The 22248-nt window shown below is 44.4% G+C and overlaps 1 protein-coding gene across 1 annotated transcript in view; it reads left to right on the plus strand.

The window, feature by feature from the left end:
• The window catches only part of TRPM5 (transient receptor potential cation channel subfamily M member 5), a 561392-nt gene that overhangs the window by 525399 nt on the left and 13745 nt on the right, over positions 1-22248 (plus strand). Inside the window, exon 24 of the mRNA XM_085646171.1 lies at positions 8347-8437. Coding sequence (XP_085502297.1) covers positions 8347-8437 — 91 coding nt within the window. The remainder of the gene's footprint in view (positions 1-8346; positions 8438-22248) is intronic.

Below are 22248 nucleotides of genomic sequence, written 5' to 3' on the forward strand. Positions count from 1 at the left end.
AGGGTAATCAATTTTGGATTCTGTGCTGGGATAACTTCTGGAAGCCATGAAGCTTTGACAACATAATGTATAGGGAACACAGCATGTGCTGCTCCTAATGTGCCATTGCTACCTTTCAAACATGGGCCACCTACAAAATGGACATGGTTGGGCTCAATCAGGGGCTTATCATTCAAGTCTAACGTTGGCTTCATGCATAGATTTGTGACATCTAGACATTCATGTTCAGTTTCATCACAAACAATTTCACTGGCTGGCAGTAGACTCAATACACTTGAATTTAGACATGTTTTGATGACAATATTTTTCAATAGCAACTCCACAAAGTAAGGGACCATTTCAGTTACTGGACATTCCATCATTATATTCGCACTCTCTTTATGACTGACATCTAGCGCAGTTGCTAAGTTAAGGCAGCTGGGCATTTCTGTGACGATGGGGTCAAGGGTTATTGTGAAATAGGTCACAGACTTTTGAATATCTTTATGTTTTTGAACAGGCACTGAGAGAACTCAGCCCTCACTCTCACTGCAAATTGGAGTAATTTGTTTTAAATAAACTTGAATCCCTAGTACCAGGGCACGACACATCTTCTCTTTCAACTCTAGGAATGTTTTTGTGCAAGTGTTGTCCAATGGAAGCGGATCAGACACATCCTCAGTAAAGGCTTAGCCACTAGGGAAAGGTTTGGCATCCACTGTCTGCAGCAGCCAACCATTCCCAAAAGCATCCTGACTTCTTTCTGAATTTGAGATGGATTTATCTTGTGAATTGCTTCCACTCTCTCTGGTGACACCTTTCTAGCTCCTTTTCCAATTATGTGTCCCAGATATTGATCTTCTTTTTGACAGTAGTACTGATTATCCTCATGCAATAGCACTGTGATATAAAACTGTCAAAAATCAATAACAGTAAGCCATTCTTCAGTACATGGAATGTGAAAAAATATGTTGGCTGGATTCGGTACCATAGGACAACATGGAACAATTATGCTGTTAATCTCCTGCATTATTCTGTTCTTCTCATTTAATTTCTGTAAACCTGTAATCAGAAAGGTACATGAACTTCCAATCATTTGCCTTTGCTCAGTTTATTTTCAATTATGTGTGGAATTCCTGCAACTGCCACTTGTATTAAATTGTATGATGGTGTTCTTGAATACATGTCCTCTGGTTTTAATTTGACTAAAACTGGTTCTGCACATTTTATTAATCTGGCATCTTTCTCTGTGAACTCCCATACTTCTGAGTTTACGGTTTCTTTCAAATCAGAGGGTACTTTTTCAACTGTGATTTCTGAAAACAATCATATAGCTCTCTCTTGTTGGGCAATTTTAAACTGTACATCCTCATCAGGAATCTGACATTTAATATTATCCAGTGTACAGTAAACTGTGCTATTTAATTTGCAAAACAAATGTTTTCCTGTCAGGCCTTCAGTGCTTGAGTCACAAACAACAAATTGGTAACTTTTCTCAAATGAACCTATTTTCGTTGCAACCTTCTCTAAAACTATGTTTGTAACAGTGGCGGCTCGCACAGAAAAAAGCTGTGGGGCGGCGAGGCGGGCGGGGCCGGGTGGGGGAGGTTAGTGGAGTACAAGATCCGACGGGAAAGTGGAATGGAAATAAATAAATAAAACCACTTACCTTGTGCTGGCCGCATCTCAGACTCGGCGATGCGGACAGCACAATTTAAGTAGTTTTAATTATTTATTTCACTTAACATTTCCCTTAATCTATCAATAATTTGCAATTGAAAAGGACCATATTTTGTAAAACTCAACAGACCCTCTTTCTCAGTAATCTTGCACCATTGGTGAACCCACAAACATGAATTTTGTCCCAAATTTGTAGACATAAAATGCACAGGCATTCTCTCAGGAGCATTACCAATCAAAATAAAATTGTTCACATTACCTCCCAACAGTTTCCTAAAGCCTTTAAACAATTTCATTTCTGCAATAATTCAAATGCAATGTTTTTTTTAATTCAATTCTGTAAATGCCAAAATGTCTTTCCTTCAATCCTGTCACAGTTTTAAAATTCTTGAAATCTTTCAACCAATCTCAATATGGTAACACACAATAGAACTTTCACAGTACAGCACACTCTGATATTATTCAACTCCCTGCACCAACTGCCCCTCACTTACAATTTCAGTTTCTTCTTCTTTCTCAACACGACTTAACACAAAGCAAGACAAAATAACTTTGTCTGCTCCACTAAAAGAATTCTAGATCTTCACACAATCAGAAAATTTCAATCACTCCAAGTAAAATCTCGGCCAGCGCGATTTCATCCTTTGAGTAAAAATCTTTAGAATTCCTCCTGGTGCACTAGAAGAAACCTCTATAAATGTAACTCCTCACACTTTTAAAAGTTCCCTTCCTAGGCACTGGCAAGGACGTCTCATGTACAGAACCCACATAACAGCAGACAAACACACTTTGTGTATGCCACACTAAGACTGCCTGTAGGCTTATCCTGGGGTCTTAGGCCATTCAATTAGGCCTCGACGTACCCAATACTCAATTTCAATACAACAACAAACCTAGTCTACATAAAACACAAACATTTCTCTGCACATTAACAATATTTCACAACCCTATTGATACTCACACCACATCCAGCAATCACCTTCTCGCATTACCTTCCAGTACCGCTCTGCCAGTCTTCAAGTTCTGGGCATTGGAATCAGGAATCAGGACCTTTTGAGGATTTGGACTTTTATCTAACTTTGGCAATTATTTTGTAGCTCCATTCAGGGCATTAACCTAAACTCTGCTCCTTGTGGTCAAGGTGTATAACCATCCTCTGCCACCAACTGATGTAGCGTAAAATCTTATGGTGATCTCTCATTGCAAAAGTACCACTACCTTTATTTTCCACTCTAGGCGATGGACCTTTTCCACCGTGTGATGACCAAGAGGACTCCTACATAAACATGAGCATGTCAAATGCAAATAAATATTAAGTCAATAATGAGAGTTGTGAGTAGTTTTAAAGGGATTTATTTTCTAATCAAAATGTAAAGTTTCTCTGACTCATCATTCATTACTCAGATTTCAATCAGGTTACAGAATTGAAAATAGAAAAAATAGAATCAATACAGAGTACATCATGAATTGCAACTTAGAGCGTTCTATAAAGGAAGAAATCCCTATTCTATGAAAAAATGAGGCATAAATGATGTCAGTCAGAACTCATGAAGAGTTCAAGAAATACAAAGCAAAAGTGAGCATAGCATGAAGCTAAATCAATAATAAATAATTGCAAAATCTCCCATAAAGAGAAAGTTAGCATAAAACAAATAAGTCTTGGTAAAGCCAGTTAGTTAAAGCATAAAGCTTGGGGTTTTTCATCAAAAAGCCTACAACTAAATCTGTCCTCGTTTTCTTACAACTGATTCCCACTCCTCTCGCTGAGCTACATCTCTGTCTGAGCCTCTCTGTCTCTCCCCCCAGAGGCTGCCAACTGCACCCTCCTTCCTCTGCAGAGCTCAAAATCCTTCTAACAAAAGAGAAAAGGGCCCCCACCTCTTAGCTAACAAAATGTATATATTCAGCAAAATTGTTTAAAAAACATGACTTCGGTCTTCCAATTGAAGTGCAGAAAACATCGACACACCTGGGCTGACTGCTCACGTCATCCATCAGGTGTTCTTGTAACACATTTGAATCTTTCTCTAAATGATTTCATCTCCTAACATTCTGCTAAAGAAACATTCATTTTTCAACTAAACAGAAAACATTTACTCCAACAACTCCAATTAGGCCGGAAACTGTGAATACATTTTACAGTAATACGATTAAAATGTGCAGTTTCACTCTTGTTATGAAATTAATGAGGCTTTGTTTAAACAACTGAAACTAATAAAAGCAAGCTACAGGCTGTAAATAATAAGAAACTTCTGTCTTTCAAGGAGAGCAGGAAAAGGCAGACATTACATTCTTATCTCAAGGACAGCGCTGAGGCTTTCAAGCAAACTAAATCACAGCTGTATTTCAGCTTTTCTCTAGTTTAAAATGCATGTTAATTCAGTACAAATATATATGCTACTTTGCAAGTTCAAAACAGGTTTTGCAAATCAAATCTGCATTCTACTGTGAAGTCAAATCTAAACTAAACACATTTAAGGCAACCATGAATTAATTGTGCATGGTTTTACATTATTCATTAAACTAAAAGTATCTGACCAGCATGTCAGGTAAGGCCTCATGTTCTCATTTCTTTTTTTCCAGCACCTATGTCTGCGTGCCACTTTTTAAATACAGTTTTATGTCTGAAGCTCCAGGCAGGTTTTGTCATTACTAATGCTTACAGCTATAGGAGATATTTATGCGCTCACAGGGTTTAATGTCTAGTGGTATTATACAACATTCAGGCAGTCGGACTGTTTTCTTATGTAAAGAGGCACTAGGTTCAATATTCTGGTGAGATTTTAAGGGTATATCACATACAAATACCACTCACCTGTCATTGACTGCAAAGGTAACAAGCATTGGCATAGCCAATAGGTCTCACCTTTGGGACCTTATAAGTGTTTAGTCATACAACAGTTGATGCTGTTGTACCAATGATATTGTGCTGCATAACTAAATACTTATAAGGTTCCAAAGGCGAGACCTATTGGCTATGCCAGTGCTTGTTTATTCTGCTCTCCCATCATCATTGTTGTTGCTTGATTCCCCACTCTCTCTCTCACGTTGTTGCTTGTCCTCCCTCCACATTATTGCCTTTCAATACCTTAAGGCAGATGCGTGTGAGGTGTGTGTTATAGAAGTGGCAAATATTTCCATAGCAGCAGTTGTGAATTCTCTAAAAGAACATTCCAGCGCTTGCAGCAGAAGGACACAAATTAAAGCAACTAGTACTTCGTCCATGCTCCACGGAAGAGAGAAACAAATGAAGGGAAAGTTAAATCAGCAAACAAGGGTGACAATGAAGCCTGCAAAGGGTAAGCACTGAGTGAGGTCATAGCCCACTTTAAGTTACCAAACGTCTTGCAAGCAATGCGCGGTCTCCAGCAAGACTTAAAAAGAGTGCTTGGGCTCCCCTGGTGCTCAGCGCTGGCTGCAGGGTAGGCGAGTGTCCTTAATGGTGCCCCACTACTGCAGGAGGAGAGCGCTGTCTCAGAGCAGGCCTGGCAGGTTGCTCCAGCGCAAAAGCCAGACTCCGTCCCGTAGGCATCATCAGGTAGCTACAAGGGATTAAAGACCAACTGGGATGAGGAGTTGCAAGCCTCGCACCTCTTACTGGGAAATGGAAAGAACAGCATGGACTGTGCTCGGCAGCTGACATGGTTCAGTTACTGCACAATTATGAAGGTAAGAAAATGGAGGGCATGGATTTGGGGGGCAGTTATGCATATGCTTGGGGCAGGGGAAAGAGATTATAACAGAGGAGGGTGCGGGGAATGAAGTATTCAAGTAAAAGGTAGCACACAGTACAGGGCAGTAGGCATAGTGGACGCAACCTGACAGCAATATATAAAGGGCTGGCCCGATGCACAGCATATCTGGGTTGAAAGGCAGTCAGGTGAGAGGTAGCAAGGTGTATGAAGGGAATGGAGTTGTAGAAGGTAGAAGGTAGAAGCAGGCAGATGAGTGGGCAGGCAGGTCCTAAGGAGCGATAAGTGTGGGTTATGGCAGAGGAAGAAGAAAGTCTATAGGGAGTAAGGGTTCAGTAAAGTGATATACCATGTAATTTGCTTTGAGGACTAACACAGTTTCAACCAGGAACTCTTTTTTGATATGCACCAGTTTCATTAAAGCAGCTTTTTTCACACCAAAGATGGCGTGGTTCTTCATGTAGCACAATCTAATCTTGCCCTATAAAATAAGCAAACACTTTGCTGGGCCTTTAATGGCAGGAGAACAAACATGCTTGGTGCCCTGGATGAAGCAAGAAACAGCCTCTTGTTTCATACGTCTTTCACAATTCAGGTAAGAGGCCCAACTGAAGAAACTATACTTCTACACACTTTACTCAGTATCTGTAGTAAGAACTGAATTGCAAGTAGAGGGTCTTTCGCACAACTTGCTTCACAAAAGCAGCCATTTGTCAACTCAGTAACAGGGGGCAGCGCTGCCTTTGAAATGAGCATGCATGAAATGGAGATAGCTCCATTGGAAAACCGACAATGTAACTTGAGAGAGACTGATCCACTGTCCGAGGCATGACCCTGTTAGTTTCCTGGGAGGTAGCCTGTACATATTATTTGGGTATCTGCTCACGTTAGCAGCAGTGCATTAAGGTAGCCCGACCAGGAAAATAATGTCAGTGCATGTTATAAAAAAAACGTATTAACCAAGCTTGTTTTTTGTAAATCAGGAAGTACATATAAATGCGTATATAAATAAGCAATCGATTAAGACGCAACTTCAAGCCGACGTATTGGTTTTGTTGGAGATGCAGTCAGTGTGCAGTGGAGCACAGCCCAGGTCTGGTTACAGCACGAAAATATATTTTTAACATACACAGCTGCATGGTTTGTATACCTCTTTGGTAACATACAGTAACAACTTGTTTTTATATAGCACTTCATACTGCGATTTTGCTATTTCTAAGCACTGTAAGTATCCTGTCGCCATCTAATCCAATAACCTTAACACAAATAAATCTACTGGGAAAAGAAAGCAGAGATTACTAACATATTACCTATTTGCCGCTAACCTTGGGTTCCGGAGTAGCGTCCTACTCGCAGCAAAAGCCTAGTCAGTGGGTAGTAAGAGCTACATAAATACAGTTTAGAATTACATTTTAAAGGACGCAGTGCCTGCTGACCCACTCTTTCTCCCAAGGTTAGCCCCGAAGCAGACTGGAGGAATGCAGCCAGTGGAAGGGATGAGACTACTGCATTAAGTGTGCGACAGAGGTTGAACATGCATCCGGCCCCATTCTGCCACTGCGCACAGCCAGGGCTGCCATAAAGGACATTCCTGGGAGGTTCCAAGGACACTGAGCCAGTCACCATGCAGCACCCATCGGCCAAACACCATAATAATGTGAAACTTCAGCAGACTATAATTATTCGCAGTTTATCTATGGTCAAACCTGCAATTTTAATCAATCACTCATTCAGTCCTCGCCAAACCCTCCATAAAACAAAATAGTATGCGGCCCTGCTGGATTCCACACTCCTGGGAGTGAAGGGTAGGCTACGCTTCACAGCACTGGCGCCGTGCGAGGGGTACAAGTGTCGGGGTGTCTGCTAAATTAAACATCGTGAAGTGCGTGAGGAGGTGGAGATTTGGTCGAGGTGACATTTCACACTTGGGGGCATGAAAGGAGTCTGCAGAGCAGCAACAGATCTCCTCAGTGAACGCAGTTTGACACCTAAAGAGACACGAATCATGAGGGTTGCTTAATTGATATTTTACCTAAATGGCAGTCGTTTACCAGCAAAGGCACCCTCTCAGACAATGATGGCAAACGCTGGCCAGGTCAGTTGTCATAACACGATAGCCAGGTAGACACAGGCAGCGGGGCCTGCAGACGGTGAACTCACCGACAAAAGTATGTGTATCACAGGTGAGCAAGCGCGGGCAAACACTCTGCAATGGGTAAGAACTGCGGGAGAGAGGGTGAGGGGATTTAAACTGATATAGAGAGAGTTACAGAAATACAGAGATAGATTGACAGAAAGAGGCTACAAGGAAGGAAGACAAAAGGGGATAGAGAGAGAGTGGAGAGATAAAGGAGAGAGGAAATTTAATAAGTAGCCAAAGAGAGTTAGAAGAAAAAGAAACAGAGATAATCCGACAGATAGGAAGAGCATGATGGAGTGATGTCGGGCGAGAGAGAGATAATGGGGAGGAGGCGAGCAAAAGAGTGAACATGAACAGAACAAGAGCGCGCGCGGCAGCATGGGGAGAGAGGAGGGGGGCCTGCGCGATTCACTTGTGGGAGCGAGAGGCTGGCGCCGTGATAATTGATAACATATGGCGCCAGCCGCTCGCTCCCGCAAGTGAATCGCCACACGTGCACGCATTGCCATTGAAGGCAATGGAACGCGTGCACGTTTTTGGCCTCAAAGCTGTCCGATGACTAAAGGTCTGTCCTATGCAGCGCATGCGCGCTGCCTAGGTGAGACCTAAAAAAGAACCATCACACCACTGCCTCACTCACATTATAGTATCTGAATTTAGTTTGTGTCCTTTTCATATTGCCCCAAACCTGATTTTCCTAGTCTGCAAGTATTTAGATTAGCTTTTCCAGTTTATAAAAGTGAAGTTGAGAGAATGATGCCTGGTTTGGAACTTTCACAAATACAGTTCCACAGTATATTCTAAATGCTCATCACAGGGCATAAGTAAATGCAAGTATCAATTGTTTCTTTACAGATTGACTATTGTTCTGCAGTTATTTCCTGGTTGGCAGATATGTTAACAAAAAACAACCTCCTGCACAACAGACCAGCACCAACATATTCAAGTAAGTAGTAATATTATTATGTTGGAAATGTCTGTGTACAGCCTTATTTTGAAAAATCAGTATTAAACAATTAAGATATAAGAAACTGATTGCGCTGTCATGTCTTCATCTGAGTGAACTAATTGTAAATTGCATATATTTATGTGAGCTTAAAACAGTGTATCAAAAGGCGTGCCTGCAGATGTCTGAAATCATGTCCATTATTAATATGGTAACAAGAGATCAGCTTTTGTGATGGTATGAGTTATTGGGGCCTTCCTGGTATTCCATTATAACAGTGATCCCTGGACCAAACCATTATTTATGGGCCAAAGGGGTGAATTTTAGGTTTAGATTCTGTGATGCCATTGAGGGACGCTCAGGACAAACATTTTTAAAGGGTCTATCCAGTGAATAACCTACTAACACATCTCAGAATCCAAGCAGACATCGTCAAATAATGCATCATTGTAGAATGTCTTTTGCTGGTGATTGGCAGCATGCCGGATTGGGTAAAGAGAATTGCTATAGCGCTACACTGGATGGACCCTGCAAACACTGCACCAGATTTATGTTTTTACCTTGATAATCTTCCTTGTCAACTCTCCATTTGTTAGGCTTCAGAGGAAGTGGTGTATGTCTGAATCGATTCTGTTATAGTACTGATCTATGAACCCCCTAGAAAGCTGTACAGATACCACTAACAACTGGGTGCCAGATTTATCATTGGATTGTCTTGCCCTTGCGTCATGCATTTATCACAAGGGCAACTCAATCCTTAAGTCAGATAGACCAAGCCACGCAAGGCCACCTTGCATGGGCCTGCGTTACTTGGTAAATCTGGAGTAACGCAAAGCATCACAAGTTGCAGCGTTCCGTTTTCCTACATCGGAAAGGCATTACATGGATTGAGTGTGAGTGTTCACAAGCATAGACCCATGTATTTTGGCACATTTCTAGATTTACCAAGACTGGTAAACCTGAGAATGCATCAAAACTGTACACCTTCACGATAGAGGTGCAATGAGGAGAAATATCTGTAGTCCTCCTCCTTGTTTCCTCTTTCTAAGTGTACTGCATTCTGCAGCACCCTTAGAAAGAGGGAAAAGCCTCCAAGTAATGTGTTTGTGCAGGAAGGAGTACCTTCTTGCACAAAACAATCCTCCCTGCAACACAAGCACCCTTGCACCTTGGCACAGGGGGGGCTTGTATTGGTGCTAGGCAGGCACAAGTGTGTCAGCACAAGGCAAGAGCAAGAATGAGCCATATCTTCATAGATATAGCACATTCCTGTCCCTCTCCATTTGACACAGCACAACTCAGCAAGTTGTCTTGCTTTGTTGCGCTGCTTCAAAGTTGTATAAATCTGCCACTGGATCTTCATTATACAGTGTTAATAAATGGCTTATTAGTTGGGGAGGATGCAAGTCCTTCCCAAGTAATAAATCCATATTCCTGTTGGGTCCAAGTTCAGTAAATAAGCCTGCGCTCAACCCCTGCTAGCTATAGGACAGAGCTACTAGCAGGGACGTATTGACAGCATTTTAGGCCCCCATACAAAGCAGTGCACTGCCCCTACCTACACAAACACTAACAGGAATAAAAATGTTTAACGGAAGATTTGTGTTAAATTCTGTTCTGCATGGTGCCCCTATGCTCGTGGGGCCCCCCGGGCAACTTCCCAGCGTGCCCATGCGTTAAGAGGGCACTGGCTACTAGGCTGAACAGTGTGCAAAGTATTTAGCAGGACCAAAACAATTACAATCAAAACACAGCACAATAAAAACCTTAAAGTACATTTCTGAGCTCTAAACTCGTTGTGTGCCTTGGGGGGGGGGGCGGAGCTTGCCTGGCTTGAAGATGGCCGCAGCCTAACTAAGCTCCGCAAGCCATCAAGACTATCCGGCAGGAATCCTGACTCTTCCGTGCACTAGTTGCTCTTTTCTAGAAGGTGCTGAGAGCGCTCGGGTGGGCTTTCACCCGCGGCCGGTATCGAAGTGAACTGAGGATTTAAAGTGAAATAATGACGCAGAGGACATCACGGCCTACTAGGAAAGCGTTCTGAGGCCCACTAAAGCGGAGAGTGTCCGTAGCCCAGAGTGAAGCGGAGATTCACTGGGGCCGACTATACTGCACAGCACTACAGCAGCACATGTGGTTGACTGCCTGCCATTCCCCGGGTGGGCCTGGTGAACCGGGGGGGCGGAGGGGGTCGCGTCTGCGCCCTGCATAGGAGCACGCTCTGAGGCCCGCACGAGTCACCGCATAGCAAAGACCTGTGGCCTACAGGGGGACTGCGGTGAGGGCCTCTGTTGTGGAGAACCGGCCAGCATCTGGGGAATACTGTCGGACTCCGGGGCCTGACACGAGGAGCCGCACAACTGTCGAAAATGTTGCAGATCGGCTAGATAAGAGCAGTGAGCGGCAGAGAATTCAGGTTGGAGAAGTACCGCAGTGCATACAGGCAAGCCTCACGTGGACTGAGACCGGAGACCTGGCAAATCGCAAGGGCTGGGCCCAACTCGCAGCTTGGGCGTGAGACTGGATGAAGGTAAGGCCCGTAGAGGACACTGCAATTGTTATTGAACTATTTTAAAGGAGAGGGGAGTCCCAGGCCCTTAGTGAGACTGGTGCGGAGGATGCACTAGACCTATTCAAGTAGCGACCAGTGGAGAGAGCTGCAGGTCATAAGTTACCAGAGGGACTGCGGGGCCTCTCAGTGATCGGGTGTGGCGGGGGTACACACGGGATTACATGCCTTCTTTCGCTGGCAGGCCTGCAAGGCATATGCATTGCTCCTCAGACAGATGCGGTGGTCGGAATAGCGGTTTGAGATTACTTAAGTGCTCCCAGTGTACGGCCTGCGGAATACGACCGTAGAAGATGTAGGCACTACTGACTGTGGTGTGCAGCTTTCCTTTGTGGCAGATACGATGAGGCTCTATCGCAGTGCCCTGAGGGATCTGGTGGCCGGATCCACAGCAATCATGGGTAAGGTCAACAAGTCGCAGTCTAAGCTGCAGTTCAAACAGCGGAAAACGTGACACAGAGATGATGATGCCTCTCAGGCCGCTGCAGACCAGCGCTACAACACTGAAGAGCCAGAGAAAGACATTCATCAGATATTGTCTGCAATGCAGAAGAGCCTATCAACTATAGATGGAAAAATGTATTCTTTAGCCTACAGGATGGATCAGATGTCGGAGCGCATTGATTAGCACGCGGAGCCCCTTGACATGGCGGAATGGAGAGTACCTAGGGTGAAAGACACTCAAATGGAGACCGATAATGCGCAAAAAAAGATGGGGAAACTGCTCACAGCCTTGCAGGACAAACCAGAGGCTTTGGAGGCAAGGTCGAGGCGGAGCAACATTTGCATTACCGGGCTGCCTGAAACACTGAGGATGGGAAATATGGAGGTCTTCGTTGAAAAGTTGCCAGTGACTCTACTGGGCTGGGATACTTTCTCCGACATGTTTATTGTCAAACTAGCTCATCGTTCCTTGGGGCCTAAGCCCCTGCCTGGTGCCCCTCCCCGACCGGTAATTGCTAAATTATTGAATTATAGAGAGAGATACTGCACTGAAGCGAGCTAGGGATTTACGGGAACTGCAATACGAGGGATCTTCCCTCACACTATTCCCCTATTTCACCGTGAAAGTTCAGGAAGCGAGGAGACAGTTTGCACCCCTGAAACGTCAGCTGCGAGACCTTGGGTTTGACAGCGCCATTCTGTATCTGGCCAGACTTAGGGTTATGATGAACGAACATCAAGAATCTACATGGACCTCATGTAAATACAGAAGGCCTTCTAGGATTGTAAAAAACCCAAGATGGACAAGGGAGTGGTGCAGGAGCGGCTGGAGACATCAAGAGGTGACTTGAAGGAATAGACAAACTGGTCTGGTGAGCTGGCCTGCTTACAGTTACCACAAGCATGTATGTCATTTAATATGCTTTGACTGGTTTGCCTAAAAGGAGAGAGTAGTTGCCAAGCGGAGAGGATTTGCACTGGCGTCCCAGCGGCGACTATGGACAGTTGTTACTGTTAGAAGCTGGGACATTTACTGGGACATAATTGTTGTTGATAATTGCAGTGGACATACTCTGAACCAGATGTGGGACTGATGGGACCGCTGGTGATATCCAGCCCTGTATTAAAAGCATCCATTGTGTTGACTTTCTTGGGAGTGTATAATGGAGGTAGATGGCTAAGAGTATACATACTGTTGCAAACGCACTTAAGGGTTTGGCTGGCAATATCCGCCCTCGTGTGTTGCCCACCACATGATATTAGACTGTGATAGTTCTTCAAATTCTGTAATTGATGCTAATTTGCAAAGGGGTTTTGGGAGGGAGGGATATTATCGCTCATGCCTAGTTTGGGTCAGCATGATGTGGGGGGGGATATGTTGTTGTTCTCTGTGAATATGTGATATGTGCACAGTGTGTATTCGGTGTTCAAGAGTTGACAACCTGCCTAAAAGAAAAATTGTGGAGCAGGATAGATTTGGTCAGCATAGCTATGATAGAGATACAGAGCCAGGATGCAGTTTAGCAGCAGCAGAATTTGTCTGTGCAATTGGACTATTAGAGGCCTGAACTATTTTAGGAAGCTGCAAAGGGTGGTTGCATACTTGGTAAGACACGAGATAGACATAGCGCTGCTACAAAAGTCCCACCTCTCGATGAAAAGTAACATGCTTACACATAGACGTCTACGTGGCCAATACCATGTGGCAGGGTTCACGTCCCATGCCAGGGGGGTGCTCACCTAGGTCAACCCTAAATTGGGTATTACGCTAAAAGCGCTCGCAGCTGACACTGGAGGTAGATATAGGATTTCTAGATCTACTGGGAAGGGCATTGATTGGTACATAGTTAACGTGTATGGACCCAACTATGATTGCCCACAGTTTTATCAAGGGTTACTAGACCACATGAAAACAAAGGTTGGCCTGCTGATTGTTTGGGGGATCTAAATTGCATTCTTGAGCCCTCGTTAGATCGCTCTGGAGGACCGTCGCGGTGAGTGTCGCGTGCTGCCAGAGCGATATATGATATTGCAATGCAGCTGGAGCTACTGGATTCCTGGAGGGAGCGCTCCTCAGGAGCAGGGGATTCACACACTATTCAGCCCCACACAGCTTACATGCCAGAATTGAATATTGGTTTGTCTCAAGGACCTTGTTTCAAAAGGTACGAGACTGCAGGGTACTCCCCCGATCTCTATCTGACCACTCCCCAATAATGTTAGATATAGATAGCTTGAGAAAAAAGGCGGCACCATTCACATAGCACTTCCCCCATACTCTTTGTTGGATAGTGTGTTTTGCTCTGAATTAGCCGAAGCAGTGGAAGGTTTTTTTGATAGCAATATTGGTTCTATACAAAGGTTTTCCACAGTCTGGGAAATGTTCAAAGTATACATCAGGGGGTGGCCATGTCCAAACACTCTGGGGTCCTACGCTTGACACAACAGCGCCTGCTACAATTGGAAGCGCGACTGGCAGAGTAAGAGAAGGAAGTCCTAGAAGGCGACAACCCTAGGGTAGCCGACAACCTCAAATAGACGCTAACAGAGTATCATGAAACTGCAGACAGTGAAATAAAGCACTTGGGGAAGTATGCTGTAGATAAAGAGTATGGAGAAGGTGAGCACCCGGGCGCGGTGCTAGCTCCCTTACTGCAAGATTAAAGAGAGAAGGGAAACGTGACGGAGCTGCAAGCTGCGAATAGGGAGCTCCTCATTGACCCTACAGAGACTGCAGGTAGATTTAGCCAATATCCCTTGGCGCTATACCGTACAAGAGAGACTTCGGAAGCAACAGCAATCTCGGAATATTTAGAGCATTTACAATTGCCCTGCTAAACTGATGAATATAGGGACCATTTAATGAAACCTTTAGATCCCCAGGAGTTACTGATAGCGTTAAGTTCGATGAGGGTGGGTGGCATGCCTGCGGTTCAAGGAAATGGGTGAGGAGGGGAAGATGCCACCCTCAGTGAGAGAAGCCCTTATTGTTACTATATTAAAGCCTGACAAATCCCTGGACGAGTGCTTGTCTTTTCAGCCCCTATCACTCCTAAATGTCGATACTAAGCTCTATGCGAAGATATTGGCTAACCGGCTTGCCCCCTTGGTACCACTGTTGGTTGGCCCGGAGCAGTCAGGATTTGTCTCAGAGCGAAATTTGTCCTATAACCTTAGAACAGTCTTTGGCGCCGTACAACACATTAAGCCTGAAGTTAAAGCAGCAGCTGCCTTTTTAGATGCAGAAAAAGCTTTTGATTCTGTGGAATGGAACTTTATGCACACAGTACTGAGACACATGGGAGTAGGGGACATCTACCTTAGACTCGTGGGTATTTTTTTACAGCTCCCCTACTGGTAGGATACAAATTGGGGACAACGTTACTCCTCTGGTTGGAGTGTCGAGAGGCAATCAGCAGGGATGTCCGCTCTCCCCTTTGCTATATGCCTTGGTGGCTGAGCCCCTCGCATGTTCCCTGAGGGAATACCACAGTCATAGGGGGATAGGATTTCCGAATTATAAAGTCATCATATTGACCTATGCGGATGATACTCTGTTGTATGTCAGGGATCCAGAGACTAATCGGACTACGATCCTAGATGAGGTAGTAAGATATGGTGAAATGTCCGGGCTTAAAATCAACTGGGCTAAGTCGACTATGTTCCCTTTGTCCTCAGCTATAATCCCTGCAAGCTTAGACTACCCCCTAAAGTGGACATTGGAGCAGGTCCGCTACTTAGGCAAACGCGTGCACACGGATTTGAATCTGGTGCTCAGTGAAAACTACGGCAGGGCGATCACCAGATTAGAGGACAAAGTTGACAGGTGGATCCGCCTCCCACTGTCCTTGTCGGAGCGCATATCATTAATGAAGATGGTGGTGCTGCCCAGATTCTTGTTTCTATTCCTAAACATACCGATACTGTTCCCCGCACATATCTTTAAGACACTTTGTTCACTATTGACGAGACTGGCCGGGGCGGGGAAGCAGCCGTGGGTTAAATTGAACATGCTCACTCTTCCATACTCTATGGGCAGACTGGGGCCCCAGACTTGGAGTTATATTATAGAACGGCAAAGGGGTCTCAAGCTTTCCACTGGTTTCAGGAGGACATGCGTCCACCCCATATATCAATTGAAAAGGTGGCTACGGCACCCGATTCACTGTCAAGGGCGCTGTTCGGGCCCCTCTCAGATGTACTGGAACCCTATACACTGTTAATTCGGTAGTTTATGCGTGGCATAATTTGCTGAAATGGCAGGCAGGCACGATTCTGTACTGCCCCTTGACCGCGATTGCATGGTGTGACTGGCTGCCGCTAAGCCATGAAATGGGGGTAGTGCAGGTTCTTGAGAAGCTTGGCATCACCAAGATAGGTGACCTATTCTTGGAAGGCAAGGCCATGGGCTGGGAGGAGCTCAAAGTTGAAGATAGGGAAGCTACACCTCTTGCTCGCTTCCACTTTCATAAAGTGAGACACGCGCTCAGTGAGCAGTTGGGAGATGAAATGCTGGAGCCACCGGAGCTAGGGGCGCTCTCACATCTAATGCGCTGCATGACCCCCAGAAGGTGCATCTCTATTGTCTATGATATAATGCAGGATGAGAGAAAAAAACACTACACTAAGACCATACTGGAATGGCAGACGGATCTGGGGGTAGCACTGAAAGACATTGTCTGTAGATCTTGTTGTGAGATTACACAGCAGGTGTCTCTGAATGGCAGACATCGCCCGATTCATTTTAAATTCCTTAACAGAGTTTACTATACACCTACACGACTACTTAGGTACGGATTACGAGACACTGCAGGTTGTGAGAGATGTGGGACTGCCTCTGCAGGGTTTCTGCATGTTGCTTAGGCGTGCCCAGGGATAGCGAGATTCTGGGAGCAGATTTTCCAAGTGTTTAATGAAATCACTAGTTTGAAGCTTACATTAGACCCGCTGTATGCTTTGCTGGTGTATAAGGGGAAGCTGCAGAAGGAGGTGTGAAAACTGGTAGGTATGGGATTGCTGCTTGCCAAAAGAAGAATTGCTATGCGGTGGGCGCGGGGACCTGTACCTACGGTACCAGAGTGGTCCAAAGATTTGGTATACTAGAACACACAGTCTACATTGTATAATGATTTGTTACCGCCGCAGAGCCGCCTGAGGAAATATGAATTTTTATGGTCAATTGTGTCCCCTATCTTAGACCCCAACGACTCCATGTACATGCTACAAGTACATGTATGTTCCCTCCAGTTCCAGCTATGAAGACGCAAATACATGTGCGTCCAACGTCAACATGTCCTCTTTCAGATCCGCCATGAATGGGTCGAATATTCCATTCCTAAGTATGATTGGCCACCGACTTTATATGGTTCACTTTTCTAGTTTTACAGTTCAGGCGAGTAGGCCCTGAATTCTGCCATCAAGCCTTTTCCTGCTTCTGCCTCTGAAATGCTCCAGCCTGGACCTGCATCGGTATCCATGAACTTTGTCCTACTCCCTGCGCGGCTCACGGTGCCTGTTGCCTGCCAAAAACTGTATTCAGTCTTCAAGTTATCTGCTCCGCTCCTCATCCAATGCATTCCTGTCTAGTAGTTTAGGTAAACATCCTTCCAGCTACCGAGCAAAGGGCTCGGCCTCGCTGTCTTTATGCAAGTAATTCATAGCCCCTGTTACCATGGAAGATTCCTGCCCCCTCGCATCTCATGTAGACACATAGACGCTTGTACATGCACTAACAGTCAGTATAGAATAGATTTTGCCCGAGAGACCTTTCCTTTTGGATAAAACGGTTCCTTAAACAAAGATATTAGATACGATTTGGGATTAGGTTGACCTGACCCCCCAGACTTCTGTCTCCACATGTAGAGCTAAATGTCAATTCCCCTTCACCCTCTAGTTGCACGTCAATCACACGTCATGCGGCTGCGCGCGCATCTCTGCCAAATATTTCTGCTGACACTGCAGGATTCTCTTATGGATCCACCCACTTGTGACATCATTCTAAATGACGTTTCTAGTGTACGCCTATTACCACGCCTATTTTCATTACGTATGTGTATTCTTATCTGTATTATCAGCTGTTACGCCTCCTGCATCTGTCTTAATGCAATGCTTTTCATATATATATATTTACTTGTCAATAATGTATTGCCTATCCCTTCCTGAACCTTCGTGGTGATGGAATAAGATTGCCTGGTTCGAACCATAATTCCTTTGTAAGGAATAAAGCCCTTTTCAGAACCTCTAATACCACGGATTTTGCCTCTTATTTTGACTGAGTTATTCTTACTAGACTTTACCGCATAAAAAATAGTACAGGTAATTTAAATATTTACCACATAAATTGGCGCCCGAACAGGGACACTTTCTCATCTCACGCGCCGGAGGTGCGTTGCAGGCCCGGTCTCCTGCCACATCCAGACGGACAAAAACGCGTACCCGCAGGATTTCCTGTATCTCCCTCCGGCCAAGCGGGGGTGACTGAGGCTGCGATCAACACCCAGACGAGGCGGTGAGAAGTGCGAAGTATCCCGACCAGAGCCTAGCTGAGAGAGCAAGATCCGAGGTATACAGAGGCCCACCAGGTTCCGAAGTTTCCGAGTCCAGTCGAGTCCAGTCCGGTCCAGTTCAGTTCAGTTCCGAGGCCTTCCGTTCCGTGCTACCCGGTGAGTACCGTTGCTGGGGAGGCATTTAGACGTGCACATTGGTTTGTGCCGGTCCTGACGGGTTTGGGTACACAGATCCGGTCTGCACTGTTTTAGCAGTGTATCTGTACTGTTTAGCAGTATATCCAGTATGTTCATGTATATAATCCAGTATTATCTAGTATTAGTATTATGTCAGTAGTTAGTTTTCTCTTAATTATCATTGTTCGTTAAATGTTAAATGTTAAATGTTTTAATGTGTTTAAAGATTGTGGTATGAATGAGTGTTCATTATAGTGTTTGTCGTATTAATTGTGTTCAAGTCCAGTTTGAGTAAGAATCAAGTAGCAAGGTTTAAAGATGCCGTTCTTTTCAAAATTGAGACAGATCAAAACTAGAAAAGGAGTACTCGAAGAAGCTGTTCCCATTCCACCTAGGGACACTCCAGGGTATTTTATGTATCATAAACATGGCCTAGATGCCGTACTATATCTTGACTTATGGGTGGACTACACCAAGGATCTAGCAGAAAGTCAGAGGTGGCCCGCAGCTGGGACATGGGATGCAGATTGCATCATGAGAGTAGAAGAAGAATTATGGAAAAAGAAAGCCAGACAGTCACAGAAAGATGCCATTGAATTATGGCGTAAAGAATCGCATAGGCGCGCAGAGAAAGCGCTCAGACTGGAAGAGAAAAGTAGGGAGAACTCAAATAAAGCCCGAGAAAACGTATTAGTTGAGGAAGGTATCCGAGTAAAAACAGAACAAGTAGACAGACAACGAAACACTCTTATGAATGGTATGTATCCTCTTTTGGCCGAAGGTTTACCTAAGGCCACCCCGGAAATACCGAAAGATTTGCCACCCCCATTACTCCCGATTAAGGCACATCCCAAGACCGCAAAAGATATTTTCCTTTCCTCCTATTTAGACGATGTAGCTCCCGAATATGTTAATGTTCCACCACACACGCCACCTGTCGATGGTGCTCAACCCCGAGATCATCCGCCCCCAACTCCGCAACCACAAACTCCTCCGCATATTCCAATAGGTCCATCTGTTTCCACCGCTTTTCCCGCATCCACAGTTTCTACCTTACACCCCACAAATCCTTTCGTGCCTAGCACCTCAGAAGGTGCGACAGGAGGTGCGGCAGCAATTTTTGCCACGCCACCATCACGAAGTAAATCGTCTCTTAGAGATTTAGCAAACCAACGTACACCCCAAATAGCAACGTCCGACATGTTTAAGGAACATCTTGTAGATTGTAGATATGATCCAGTGCCCGGTAAAAATGACAGAATGCTGCTATCATCACTACGTATACGACGAGCTTCAATGTATTTAACGACGCTACCAGGAATGATTAAACATTTAGACGATATATATCGCTTTGTCCAAACAGGGCAAGGCCCTGAAAGTATTGACGAAGCCATGGAATACCAGAAAGTGGATATACAGAGACTACTGTTACGTTTCTTCATAAACTGCTTGATCAGAGACAGAGATAGGTCCGAGGTAGATCAGGATGAAATGCAAGTACTTACCAGATGGGGTCAGAATATATCTGAGGGAAAACATGATAAACAGACGTGTATAGTAGCTATGTGCCGAAAGATCCGCAAAGAAGTAGAACGAATACATAAAGCCAGATTGGAGGCAGACAAAACTGAATCCGAGGGAGAGGAGGAGGAAGAATCAGAAATGCCCACAGGACAATTAGAAACGATAGCCTATGTAGGTAGGGGAAGACCTTGTAACAATACCAGATACTTTAATGACCCGATACGTCCGATACGTCCAGAATGTAACAGACATTTTCAAGCCCCTATGCTAAATACGAAGTCCCCTGAACACTTATTCCAGGCTGCTGATAAATTACTCCGAGACCGAAGGGGGTATCATATGCTCGATTCTATGGATGAACAAGAATTAGCCAGGTCAGCAGTACAATGGGCTGACAGTTCTGAAAAATACAGTGATGATGCGTTAGCACACACGTTTTTGAATCTTACCCCAGACGAACAGCGTTTAGCTGGTATAAACATGATACAGCACCTCGTTATATTATATAGAAGCCAACACTCCGATCCTGGTCCCCTACCTGATATACTGATAGAATTACTCCCGAATAAATGGAGAGGTTCAGGTACTGATTTAATTAAAGAAATTCTAGAATATCGACACCAGTACATTGTCTTCGTATGCCCAGAACATGTTTCAGTTCCCCCCAAGTTGGAAAGAAAAACGTATCACATTGACAGACAGAATCCTTTACGCGAAGTACACCCAATCAGAGGTGAAGACAATACTTTTAAACGCGTGTTTGTGTACACGCCCATAACTAAAATTGAATTATTAGAAATGAAGAAAGTAGTACCTAGCCATGACAAAGACCCAGCAGGTTTCCACCGTGAGATAAAAGACATGTTACTCATGGGAGAGTATACTTATCCTGACATTATGAAAATATTAAAAGTTTTATTGCCTGCCGGTATTTACGAGAAACTCAAAGAAAAGGAATGGGAGGTGGGAGACCAAAAGATAGAGTGGACAGCATTAGAAAACGAAGAAAAAGCCCGAGCTGCAGGTTCAGGGCTTGGGGAAAAGACTACAGCATTACCAGGATTATTAGTGCAGGTACTACCACGTTTATTGACTACGAAAAAGGAAGACTGGGGTGCAATTTCAGCCTGTAAGCAAAAACAAGATGAAGACACTAGTGATTTCTATTCCCGATTTGAAAAATGTTTTGGTATTAATAGTGGCATAAAAGCAAGTAGTGAGTCGTATCCACATCTGTTTGTGACAAAATTAGTTGAGAATTCCCTGCCCCAAGTTAAGAATAGGGTATTAAAATTCGAGAGTACCTGGCAAGGTAACACACCGTCACAGATGTTACAAATGTTACAATATCATCACAATAGAATTAGAGAAGAACAAGAACACGAACAAAGACGTATGAAAGACACGAAAATGAAAATGCTTGTTGCTCAGTCAGTTCCAGCTGACGGTCATAAAAAGGGTACGACGCAGTCCAATGATTCAGCGGGTCCTGTTAGAGGGACATGCAACTATTGTAAACAGCCAGGTCATTATATACACGATTGCGCAGTTCTAAAACATAATATCTCTACGGGTATAACGAAGGAGAGACCACGTCCGCCTAGACAGGATCAGATCCAACAACAAGTACCTCAGCATGCGCAACCTATGCCAGTTCCACAACAGACCGCACCACAACCACAACAACAACAACAACAACAGCCACAGCCTATTGCTGCAACACAAAACACGACACAACAGATGTATCAGTATGCACAAAATGACTATCCAGAGTATCAGCGCTACACATGAAATAGCCTAGAGAGGGAAGTTGGCCTACCCCTTATTGAGGTTCCTGTAGATCAAGAGGGTCCCTATGTGCAGAGTCAAGTATTAGGGAAAGACAGAAAGTTTCTACTCGATACAGGGGCAAGCAGAACCACTATCAGTCACAGCGAAGTCCCAGGGGTACCCCTCTCAGGCTCACAAAATATTTCCCTTGGTTTTTCAGGAAAGCCCACTATTAACGACGTATCACAACCACTTGCATTCACAGTCGGTTCATTAACACGGACTACAGATCTATTGCTTACAAAATCATGCCCAGAAAACTTGTTAGGTATCAAAACATTGAAGGCTCTAGGAGCTATAATATGTTGTTCTCCGGAAGGAGTACGACTATTTTTGCGTGACTTTAAAGGTCACTACGTGTCTAGAGACATGGATCACCGGTTACAGAATCTACCTGCACATTTATGGGCACAAGGCCCCACTGATGTAGGTTGTATGCACATCACACCATATCGAGTCACACTTAAAACAGGAGTAGTATTACCACGAATACGACAATACAAGTTACCACCAGATGCTGTTGTGGCTTTACTGCAAATCATTGACGAGCTCATTGCACAAGGAGTGGTTGTAGAAACGGACTCCAATATATGTAATTCCCCGATAATTCCGATTCTTAAACGAACTGATCCAAAAGCACCACCAGTATATCGATTAGTTATTGATCTGCGAGAATTAAATAAATGCATTGTACCACAATACCCCGTGGTCCCAGATATCTCTTCATTGCTAACAGCCATAGATTCAGAAGCAACGTTCTT

The sequence above is a fragment of the Triturus cristatus genome, chromosome 3_1 (assembly GCF_964204655.1).
Source record: "Triturus cristatus chromosome 3_1, aTriCri1.1, whole genome shotgun sequence".
Classification (NCBI taxonomy): Eukaryota; Metazoa; Chordata; class Amphibia; order Caudata; family Salamandridae; genus Triturus; species Triturus cristatus.